General features: G+C 39.5%; 1 protein-coding gene across 10 annotated transcripts in view; it reads right to left on the bottom strand.

Moving 5' to 3' along the window:
* LOC129764418 (ribosomal protein S6 kinase beta-2) overlaps positions 1-12,355 on the bottom strand; it is a 122,444-nt gene that overhangs the window by 19,883 nt on the left and 90,206 nt on the right. For all 10 annotated transcript variants that reach the window (XR_008741135.1, XR_008741139.1, XR_008741140.1 and 7 more), the window contains 5 exons: positions 9,424-9,591; positions 1,925-2,056; positions 1,699-1,832; positions 1,410-1,601; positions 1,199-1,289 (listed from right to left, as the gene is read on the bottom strand). Coding sequence is in view for 3 of the 10 variants with exons in the window: in XM_055763477.1 (XP_055619452.1) it covers positions 1,199-1,289; positions 1,410-1,601; positions 1,699-1,832; positions 1,925-2,056; positions 9,424-9,591 (717 nt within the window). In the remaining 7 variants the exon portion in view is untranslated. The remainder of the gene's footprint in view (positions 1-1,198; positions 1,290-1,409; positions 1,602-1,698; positions 1,833-1,924; positions 2,057-9,423; positions 9,592-12,355) is intronic.

Genomic DNA, 12,355 nt, shown 5'->3' with positions numbered 1-12,355 from the left:
ATGTGAAAGTCATGACCAAAACAAAAATGCAAAATCCTACACCTCACTGATAATTTCCGGGAAAGTCCATAGCATTACTATGGAAATCGCTTTCGCGGATAAACCGCATCGCGGATCATCCGCTCGCGGATAATCGAGGTGCCAGTGTAAATAGAAACCTGTAAATAGAAATACCTCACAGATACACGGGCCGAAGGTTGTGCAGCCCACTGATCATTCACCAAGAGCTGAGGATTGTACCGCTCATGGCAACTCTACACTAGCTGATGATTCTGCTGGCTAGTGAGCATTCAATAATGGATTCCTCGAGTCGAAAAAGACGCACCACGCTAGATATGGGGTAAAGACTAGGGGGCGTTGCTGATTAATGGTCAGCTGCATCCCAATAGGAAGTATCTTGTGTCGGGCGCACGTAGAGAGCATTGCAGACTGTAACATCCCAATTATGAGAACACTTGTAATACTAACTTTTAGCCAACCGCGAGTAATCGGTTACATGTTACTAACATAGTTGTAAGGCATACATTGTCGAAATATTGAACTCCCGGCCCTGTCAGGCTGACGCCATATGAGCCTTAATAAAAATATATATTTTGGAAAAAAAACCATTTTTTCTATTCTTATTTTGTATTTGTTAGTCCCAGTCAGTCAGCGCTTTCTTACCAAAAAGCTCAACGTCGGCCCCTAGGGATCGACGCGGGGCTCAACGTTTTAATGCAATCAAATAAATCAAATGTAATTTAGTGAAATAGAATTATTAAACAGAAAAGATTTTTTTCATTCGATGCAAACAAATTAAGAACAAATGTCGGTGTTAAGTCAGAGCGGACCAAGTCGCAAAATTAAAAATTTCGACTTATTTATAGCTTTAGGTTGAAGCGGGAAGCTGAATTCCACATTTATCAGATTTGTAAAATCACGCGCACAGCAGGAATAACTTATCGAACTTGTCTTGTCTATGAAAACCCCGTATAGCACCAAACTTCAAAATAATTGTTCTCGAAATCATAAAAATGTCACATGGTCCGGTCTGACTTAACACCGACCAAATGTTAACGTGAAAATGTACAGCCCACTCGTAAATTGAGGAATACAATTTGTCATAGCCCATGGTACACAAGATGGTCATCAGATAATAATGATTTTATCTTGTAGCACAATAATTCAGCTTAATAACGCAACTCCTAGATATACTAACCATTCCCGTCAACATGTCGTACATCAGAGCTCCGAGTGACCACCAGTCAACAGCTTTACCGTGACCACTTCTGGTTAAAATTTCAGGTGCCCTAAAAAGAAAAAAAACACATAGCATCAGTGCCGTCGTCATCATAGGCAATCATTGTAGCGCCATCGCATGTATTACGTTTCGTATATGCCATTATTCTACATACTTCCATCATACTCACATATATTCTATAGTACCACAGAATGTGTGCGTAACGATTCCCTCCTGGATGTGTTCCTTGCAGAGGCCAAAATCGGTTAGTTTGACGTGTCCCTGGGCGTCGAGCAGTACGTTCTCTGGCTTAAGATCCCGGTAAATAATGCCGAGATCGTGCAAATGCTCCAAGGCGAGAATAATTTCGCACAAATAAAAGCTAGAAATTATGAAAGAAAAAAAACACGTGAATTACATTTCCTTACGCAACAGCAGCAGCAACGAACCAAAATCGCCGCCTCTGCGCTGCTACTTACCAGGTGGTATCCTCTAGAAATATTCCCTCACGCTCCAAGTGCATGAAAAGCTCGCCGCCACTGAGATACTCAAGGATTAAGTACAATTTTCCGCCTGTCTGGAAGGCGTACGCCAGTTCCACTATGAATGGGTGCTGCAAAGAACAAGCATTTCAATTAGCGTCCTCTCGAGCAGAAGAAGAAGGGCACGGATCGCTCAACGTGCCACACCACGCGCTGAACTTACCTTGACTGCCTCCAGAATGTTGCGCTCAGCACGTGTGTGGGCTGTGTCTTTCTGATTTCTAACTATTGAGGCTTTCTTGAGAACCTTCATGGCGAAGTGGGATCCGGCATCTGCGCCGCTATTTTTGCGGACCTGGGAATAAATAAATAAACAAAAGTGGGTTAGGCGATGACATAGTATTCACATCTCAACGTTTCAATACATTTTGAATGTGCTCTGCTGAGTTGCAATGATTATATGTGTATTGTTTATTGAGAGTATTATCATTATTGGACAGCACAAATGTAAAATTATTAATTCGATCAAACTCGATATGTATCAACTCTAAAATACAGGCTTGAATCTATTTTTCCAGAACAGAGTGTCGCATGCAATTCTGGGCTGAATAACGGTTGCATAGGTTTTGGTAGCAGTTCTACTCAATGCGATATGAAATCATGAATATTTTCATGATTTGAATGTGCATATAGTCCTCTTTTTCGAACAAGCGAAATTTAGAGGAAAAAAGCGTTAGCTTAAACTTAGGAAGAAACAATTCACAATTGCTCTCCCTTAAGGAGTACAAATACTCGCATACCGGGTTTCACAATTAATAATTCTGTTTTGTTTAGTAATTTGACCGAAACGAAGTCGTTCATAGGAGATGATTCCCTACTAATCCCATCAAATATACAACAACACCTTCCTGGATGTTAATCCTGGATTGGATTCTGATTCTGTTGTCGTATCAGATCTTTTACATTACCAGCCACCATCCATTCACAATCGTGTTTGGAAACAGATCGATTATGTTGTGATTCAGCAGCGGTTTTTCAGATGGAATTTCTACGAGATTTTCAGCGGTAACTGTTAATATTCATTGATATTCATTTTTGTATCCAATCTTATTCATGTTGAGTTCATAATTACGCTTGATTGGCTATTACTATATCAGTCATAAAATTTGTTCGCATTTACCCCCGCCTGCCTAGCATTTTTTGCTTAATTGAAGGTAAAACTGTAAAACATGGTGTATTTTCTACTTCTTGGTGTCCATCTTTGTCGATCAATCGAACGTAAATCGAATAATCGCAAAATTGCCTGAGGGCTGTGAGATCAGTTACTCGATTGCACTTATAAAACAAAAATTCGAATAGCAATCGACCGAAAAAATAATTCTCCATCTTTCCATCTTTCTCCAACCAAATGCACAAGGCCAATACAGAAAGTAGTAGACGTTATTTTCAGACCATTTTTCAAATAAATACACCACTGCCTTACACTTTTTTCACTCATTATTCCACAAAGTTCACGATGGATTGGCAACTGGTTTATATTTTTTTGCCAACGCATCTCACAAGCGTATCTATTGCAGCACACGTTTAAACTAGTAAACTCTCTCTATCATCTTACTCTTTCTCTCTCTCTACTTTCTTATTTTTCTCTCTCTACTCTCTTACTCGTTCTCCCTCTACTCTCTTACTATTTCTCTCTCTACTCTCCTACTCTTCCTCTCTCTACACTCATATTCTTTTTCTCTCTACTTTCTTACTCGTTCTCTCTATCTACTCTTTTACTCGTTCTCTCTCTCTACTCTCTTACTCTTTTCCTCTCTTTACACTCTTACTCTTTCTCTCTCTCTCTACTCTCTTACTCTTTCTCTCTCTCTACTCTCTTACTCTTTTACTCTTTTCCTCTCTCTCTCCCTTCTCTTTTTTTTCTACAGCATATTCGCATGTTCACTAATGTTCCTAGAGGAATTTCGCCGTCTCAACGTAGTATTACTTGCGTCATTTTTTGTTAGTACTTATGCGTACTTATGCTCTATGCCGAATAACACACCTTGAATACATTCTGAGTGGCAAATTCTAGAATACGCGTGACCACAGTGCAAGACGGAGAAATTTTCTTCGACGAAAAATTCCCCCGACCAGAACGGGAATCGAACCCGAACCCACGGCATGTTAGGTTTGACGATAACCACTCGGCCAAGGGAGCACAAATCAAATTCTGTATATAATTGAGTCAAAATTAATTTAGTTGTTTTATACACATATATAATCAGATGAATTCAAATTTTAATTCATCCCCTTGAAGTCAGAAAAGTCAGAATATAAATCTCATATTTATGTATTGGTCTCTGTTTGTTTGACACGTTGATCCCAGCATCGGTCCCTTGCCAGTTAACATACACCTTATGGTTGAAATATTACATGACTTGAAAAAAAATCTTTCTTTGAAGTAAAAAAAATGATTCAAAACTGTACATAATCGAGTCTAAAATTAATTGTATATAATCGAGCCCGACTTATATGTCATTGATATACGACAATGCATGAGGAAGTCAATGGATGCAAACAATGTTTTAAAGGGGGACCCCGGTCTGGAAGGTTGAAAAAATCGATTTTTTTTGCATTTTCGGGAACCTTAAATATCCCTAGGTAACGCTTTAGGTATTGTCCTAAAGTTTCGAAATATTCATTGGAATTCGTTCTGCGATACCCCGTGGCTTCAGAACCGATACCACCAGCAAGGTATCGATCTTCAGACAGCATCTACGCATCCGATACATTGCTGGTGGTATCGGTTCTGAAGCAACGGGGTGTTGCAGAACGAATTCGAACGAATATTTTGAAACTTTAGGACAATACCTGAAGCGTTACATACGGGTTTTTGAAAATTGTAAAAATTACGACCATTTTTGTTAAAAATGAGTGATTTTTCATGAAAAATCACTTCATACTTTTGGCTATAACTTTCCAGCGAAATCAAATAACGAAAAATCCTTCCCAAAAGTACAAAAAAAAAATCGATTTTCCGAACTTCCAGACCGGGGTTCTCCTTCAAAACATATATAGGGTTGGGGAAAAAGAAATGTCGTATTTCTGATCGAAATTTGATGCTTTATTTAACATACTTAAAATTATCTAATTTAAGTCAAATATGCACCGTTTTGTCCGCAAACTTGTTGCCATTTAGAAGGCAACTTTTTTATCACCCCCTTAAAAAACCCTCCCTCCTTATTTTCAAAAAACTCAGACAGCCAGTTTTCGCAAGCCTTTTTTGAGGCCAACTTAGTATCACCAAGAGCGTTTTGCATGGACCGGAAGAGATGATAATCACCTGAAGCCAGGTCCGGACTATACGGAGGGTGCAATAGGACATCCCATCCGAGCTCCCGTAGCTTCTGGCGGGTCATCAAAGATGTGTGAGGCCGAGCGTTGTCCTGGTGGAAAACAACACCATTCCTATTGATCATTTCTGGCCGCTTCTGGTCAATCGTCTGCTTCAAACGGTCAAGCTGCTCACAGTAGAGAACCGAGTTGAGGGTCTGGCCATAGTTGAGCAGCTCATAGTGGATGATTCCCTTCCAATCCAACCAAACACACAGCAAAACCAGGAAGGTTTTGCTGTGTCGATCCGGGCTTGGCGATGGTTTGCTCCGGCTCACCGCGCTTCGACCACGACATTTTTTCGCTTTAGGTTTTCGTACGTGATCCACTTTTCATCACCAGTCACCATCTTCTTCAAAAATGGGTCGAATTCGTTCCGTTTCAGCAGTGCATCGCAGACGTTTGATTTTTTGATTTTTTGCGTCAACTCGTGTGGCACCCATACATACAGCTTTTTTTTGGAATCCAATCTTCTGCAAATGGTTCCAAACGGTTTTATGGTCTATACCCAGTTCCTGGCCAATCGAGCGAGTGCTCACATGCCGGTCTACTTGGATGATTTCAACGATTTTATCGGTTTCCACGACGATTGGCCTACCAGTACGGGGTGTATCTTCGACAGCCACAAAACGACACTTGTAGCACAGATTGTCGTCTTTAAATAGCCATATAGTATGACCCGATGCGACAAGTACAAGATATGTTTAAGTGTTGCCATATATTGACAATATACGACATTTCTTTTTCCCCAACCCAATACTTCCAATAGAAAAAAAAACAAGAAAAGGAGAAAGTAAACGGTGAAATTAGAAGATAAATAACAGACGATGAAATAAAAAACGAAGAAAAAAGTTTGTTTGAAGAAAAAATGAAAATGAAAAGACCGAAAAAATACACATGTGAAAAGCGATTTCCCGAAAAAAAAATTAAAAACGAACTAGTAGATAATGAAGAATAAGAATAAAACAAAAAATTACAAAAATAGAAGAAAAACATTTAAAAAAGCAAGTTACTTGATCGATTTTTTGCATTACAGAAGATTTTAACTAGAAAGTTTACCTCTAGGATCGAAAATAGCCCATTAGAAGATCAATCGATTAAGGGTTCAGGGATTGAAGTCAAATCCATTTGCTTACTAAGAGGTCGCACAATCATTCGGCTGCGAAAACTCCCGAAAGAAGCAAGCATTTGATTTAAAGAACCAAGGATCCTTTATGCACCACTTTGACTCTAAAAGATAACACGCATCGTCAGAGACGTCGTACAGCGCGTGAGAGGTTGGTCTGTTAATGGTGCACGCTACAGGACCATGATTACCAGCTTTTTACCACAATCAAGTGTCAATCATGTGCAAAAGCTGTGGTTTCAACAAGACGACGCAACGTGCCACAATTTATTTATTGGAAGAAATTTTTGGCGAACGAATAATTTCGCATAGCGGGACCTGTGAACCGGCTATTTGAAGTCTCTGATTTATGTCGATAAGCCGCAGATCATTGACACTTCGGAAGAAGGGTTTTGCTGAGTCACTCTCATCAACAAATCATCAAACAAAAAAGAGCCAACTGCATTTCATGTTGAGCCTTTTTCAAGATTGCTTTATATAATGCTCCATTTTCATTCACAATAAATCAATTACCAGTCCTCCTCCGTGCACGCTCCTTTCTTCTCACGTTCATTCGTTTCATTCTTCACACTGAAGCAAAATTCACAATCGCCATTTTCAAAGTGAATTGAAGCTTCGAGCATTTTTATATTTAAATCAATGTTCCGTTGTTGTATTGAAAAATTCACTGAAACACTGAAACGGTGGAGTTGTGGTAAGCGTGACTGCTGTGCTCTCCAATGCCTTTTTAATACTATTTTTTTGAAAGACAGTACGAGACTATTCATAGCTGCGAGCATTCTTTCGTATGGGAAATGAAACAGTTTTACGTTGATAATGAATATAGTCCAGTTTCTGTTGAAGGAAACCACAGAAATTAAATCGATATTTATGTATGCTCAGAGAATAAGAGAATTACAGAATGAAAAATTGGAATATTTTGCAGGAGAATTCGGAAAAGTTGAAATCCCTGATGTTCTCCATTGATATCGTACTAAATCCGGAGTTGTTACATCGGGACATCGGTAAGATGCTGGGAATCGTCCAATTCACGGTCAGCAGAGTACTAAAACGATACTTCGAGAACCTAACCATCGACCGGAAGGTGAAGAACGGAAAAAATGGATGCTCCGTCAGTGAAAAGATCACAAGCGCGTAGTTAAGCAGTTTAGACGTGATCCGAGAAGTTCGGTCCGGGATGTCGCCAATAAGCTGAATTTGTCAAGTTCATTCGTCCAGCGGACCAAGCAGCGGGAGGGCCTGCGTACATACAAGGTTCAGAAGGCTCCTAACCGCGACGAAAGGCAAAACATGGTGGGGAAGACGCGAGCCCGGAAGCTGTACACCGAAATGCTGACGAAGCCGCATTGCCTGGTAATGGACGACGAAACCTACGTCAAAGCGGACTTTCGTCAGCTGCCGGGCCTGTTGTTCTTCTCCGCAGAGGACAACTTCAGCGTTCCGGAGGAGATTCGCAAGTAGAAACTATCCAAGTTTGCCAAAAAGTACATGGTGTGGCAAGCGATCTGCTCTTGCGGAAAGCGGAGCGCCCCCTTCGTGATGACCGGCACGGTAAACGGGCAGGTTTACCTTAAGGAGTGCCTACAGAAGCGCTTACTCCCACTATTGAAGCAGCACGAGGGCCCGACCATCTTCTGGCCGGATCTCGCTTCGTGCCACTATTCAAAGGACGTGTTGGAGTGGTACGAAGCCAACGGAGTCACCTTCGTGCCAAAGGAAATGAACCCGACCAACGCGCCGGAGCTTCGCCAAATAGAGAAATATTGGGCGATTATGAAGCAGGCCCTCCGGAAGAACTCAAAAGTTGTCAAATCGGAGGCGGACTTCAAGAGAAAATGGATTTCTGTTCAAAAAAAACTACAACCTGACGTTGTACAGAACCTTATGGACGGGGTAAAGAGGAAGGTGCGAGCATACGGGCTTGGGCTCGAAGTATGAATAAAAAGAAAATGCCAAAAGTTGTTTAATAGTTTTTATTTTACTGTCTAAAATTTTCAAAAGGATCGGTCTACTGGGCAAATTTCTACAGCGTTTTTTCCGTGATGCAATTTGATGTGACACACCCTTTAGACTTTGTTGTCCAACTGAAATAAATTACGTTAACGCATTGAGAAATCAACTATTCCGTATAAAATATGTATACGATGTGATGGAGTAAAATGTTTCTTGCATGTGATTGGAGAATTTTGAACGAGAATTGTGTTTGATAATAGTGAAAATGATTAAACAAGGGTCAATACTGCTTTTTTAAGCATTCAAATAACATCAACCAACAATTTTCATTCCATTTTCAACCATCTGAAAGGGCTTACGGGCTTGCTAATCTGATAGGCCTAATTGCTTTACACTATCGTAGATGTCCACACTGTTCGTAATCGTGAATTTGTTGATTTTTTCTATTATAGCCAACAATCTTGAAATCCATTTAGAAGATCAATCAACGAATAGCTTTGGGATTGAACCGAATTGAACGTAAGAAAACTTTCGAAAATATTCTTATAGAAAAAATCAATTTTGAGCAGGACAAAGTCAAGTTAGTATTGAAGTAAAAATAGCTGGATATAATATTTAAATAAAAATGGCAAGGAATTAGTGTTTCGAATAAAACAAAATTCATGGCCAAATTCATGGAATGAACCAATTTGGAGCCCGGATTTGTTAGAAATATGAGCTAGAATCTATAATATGTCTTGTCTTAGCGCATGTGCATAAATCCGCAGTTTTGGAGTTCATTTTTTCGATAATCGAACTAATTTGATTGTTTTATTGCACATGATGGATTTTGAAATCGACCAACCGAAAGACTACTGGGATGGTTCACCGTTTGGGGATAACAAAGCCCACAGCAATTAATAAAATACACAACATCCATATCCCGGTGGTTTTCAATCAACCGTTTTAATTGACGATAATGTATGTGTATCATAAAAAGAAGTGAATCGGTCAATCAAATCATAGTTTTTGCGGCTCGTCAACCAAACATATATTAATTATTTCGATGATCCAAGGCGAGGTGCGCTATGTTGATTGTCGTACATTGGGAACCAATACGTCATATCATAGAGATTAGATAAGATTTAATTTCTTGTCAACAATGCAGTCTCGCCGGCCAACGAGTGACCGTAATAATATGTACTGCTGTTCATGACCGATATGCTGTTACCACAATTGTTTAGCACCCTGTATAGAAGTGACAGAGGAGGTCAGTGGAAAGAACTTACTTGGAAAACTTTTCCATAACCACCCTTTCCCAGCACTTTCTTCAGCTCGAAATCCCTGGGGTTGAGCCGGACCATGCCAGGGTTAACATTGTGCTCCGACAGTGTAATGGTCTCCGCCCCTTCGGCGGCTAGATCGCTGTTGATGTGCAACTCCGGCTCCAGATCGACCTGAAATGATAAGAAAGGAGCAGAAAAGAATGCAATTAGTTATCTGGACGAGGGTGGATGTGTTGTTGGTGGCTATCTTGGTTCTCAATCGAGTGGGAGAACGAACGAGTGAAAAGCAGCAGCAGTAATCGGGGAAAGCAAGTTCAGCCAAGTCACTGCGCTCTTGATGCGCGCGGATTGTGTGTGTCTCTGTGTGTAGTTGATGGGATAAAGTGAGGCGCCCCGGCCGCGCAGAGGGTCTTTAGGGGGAGTACCATGAGTGCGCCGTGGTCAGCGATGAAGAGCAGGCTAGACACGCCAAAATTTTTATTTCTATTTCGGTACCCTCACTATTCTTCGTTTCCGTGTTTGCTGAAGCGTTGTAGTTTTCACTGTGTATTTGAGAATAACTGAATAACTGAGCGGTGGGTGCTGTTTGCTGTCAGAGAATGTTGTTGCGAGCTGCATCCGCGAATCTCTGCGTGTGATCATAAACGAGAGTAAGCGGAAATGTTTGAAAAATATCAGGTTGGGGAAAAAATAATCCATTTTCTAGTGAAATTCAAAACTTTTTTAATATGCTTCTGATTTTCGATTTGGGTCAAATATGCACCGATTTGTTGTAAAATATATTCTAAAGGTAGCTTCATAATGCCTCTTCAATAGAAGTGGTGGTGCTTATTGGCGAAAAACTCAAGCAATCTACTACATTCTAATCTTGATCCAAATTTCTGATCACCCAGGAAGTTTTTCAATGCGAGAAAAAGGTGATAATCGCTCGGTGCCAGGTCCGGACTATATGGTGGATGCAATAAAACATCTCAATCAAGCTCTCGAAGTTGTGTGGCCTTGCGTTGTCCTGATGGAACACAACACCTCTTCTATTGGCCAATTCTTGTCAATCGCTAGCTTCAAACGGTCCAAATTCAATTTCAGCGGCCTGGCTTGCATTTTAGCCTTTATAAAAGAAATAGCGTAAAATGTACCGATTTTTCTCTTTGTTGACCTCCATTGTTAACACCCTGTAACTCGCAACAGAATAGAACAAACAAAAAACAGCAAGTCATTTTTTTTAATGTGAAATGTCACCTTTACAACGAGCCTTGAAAGTGTATGATCGATATAACGCGAGATATCGATCACTACAGCCAGCTACCGAGAAACTAATTGTTACTCGTTAGATGAAAGAATAAGGTGGGTTCCGTATAATTAATATTGTATTGTATTCACAAAATTAAAAATTTCCTGCAGACAACATATTATTCTCCCTGAAACAACTTCATTTCTAATTCACTTACGTTTAGTTTCCTTATTCTCTCCTTCTGTCTCTATTTTTCTCCTCTTCATAATTTCTTATAATCGTTGCATTCTAATTCAATAATAATATAATTTTCTTCAGGTAATGGATAGTAATGGCAAAATCGTGACAATGATATTTTTTCACCTTGACGTTCCATTCTCTCCCAATGGCTGCACAATCCAGATTGCTTCGATGAGGAGCGCCGACCGATAGGGATGTGACACTAATGCTTTACTTGTTCCCCATACTAGTATTTCAAGAAATCGTAAATGAAATTATCAATCACGTTAGATATAATCATATATTCTTCGTAGTTTAGAAACCTATTCAAAAATAATATTCACGCTTAGACTTCGGATAATAAAATTCATGAGAATTTTTAATACAAAGTTACGTGTAGAACCTATTTTTATCAATTTTGTAGCTTTTTTCGAGACATACAGGGGAATGTGCTCCCGTGGCCGAGTGGTTAGCGTCATAACTAACATGCCGGGTGTTCGGGTTCGATTCCCGTTCTGGTCGGGGGAATTTTTCGTCAAAGAAATTTCCTCCGACTTGCACTGTGATCACGCGTATTCTAGAGCTTGCCACTCAGAATGCATTCAAGGCGTGTTATTGGGCATAGAAATCTCAACTAAGTACTAATAAAAATGACACAAGTAATACTACGTTGAGACGGTGAAGTTCCTCTAGGAACGTTAGTGCCATTGAAGAAGAAGAAGAAGAAGAAGGGGAACTTCGATATAACGTACATTTCACTTTCAAAATTGTACGTTGTATTGCTGTTTGAGTGAGGTTATTAATAAATGATTTTGCTTTTTACGAGGGGGATGCGTGCCGCGTAAATTCCAAAAACCGCGTTAATTTCAAAATGCGCGTAAAACCGCATAAAAATACACCGGGTGATTTTAAAAATCCGTGTATAAATCTAACAAACAGTGAATTGTTAGTTAAGATGCAATCCATATTCTAACAATTGATTAAATGATTTTTTTTGCATGCTACAACCATGATACCTATATCTCCTTACTTATTTCGTGAAAAGTCACATCAATTAGCGTATTGAATTTTTATGCGGTTGATTCGTGCTGCGTAAATTTCGATATCCGCGTATAAAAAAACGCGTAAAAGGCGGCTTCAGTGTAGTCCAACTAGAAGATTAAGCAAAACTTTTTCATGATGTTCCCCTTCATACTGTTGATTAAAGGTTGATCCATTCAGATATATCTCTGAATTTGTGGAAGGTACGAAACATGTTTTTATCAAAACACAGATCATTTATTGTTCTTTCAAAAATATTCAAAATATTGTTCCGTCACAGATTTGATGAATTTTTGTACTTTTCTTCGGATATTTTCATCAAAGTTTGGACTCTCTGTTGGTCAACCTCAGCGACCATTTTATTTAAAAATGTTTGATTGATTGGATTTATTCACGATTTTATTTTCTCAATAAAATTCTTTAAAAAAATATTAAATAATAAAT

The sequence above is a fragment of the Toxorhynchites rutilus genome, chromosome 2 (assembly GCF_029784135.1).
Source record: "Toxorhynchites rutilus septentrionalis strain SRP chromosome 2, ASM2978413v1, whole genome shotgun sequence".
NCBI lineage: Eukaryota > Metazoa > Arthropoda > Insecta > Diptera > Culicidae > Toxorhynchites > Toxorhynchites rutilus.
The sequence above is the reverse complement of the archived record's forward strand: the minus strand, read 5'-3'. Positions and strand labels throughout refer to the sequence as shown.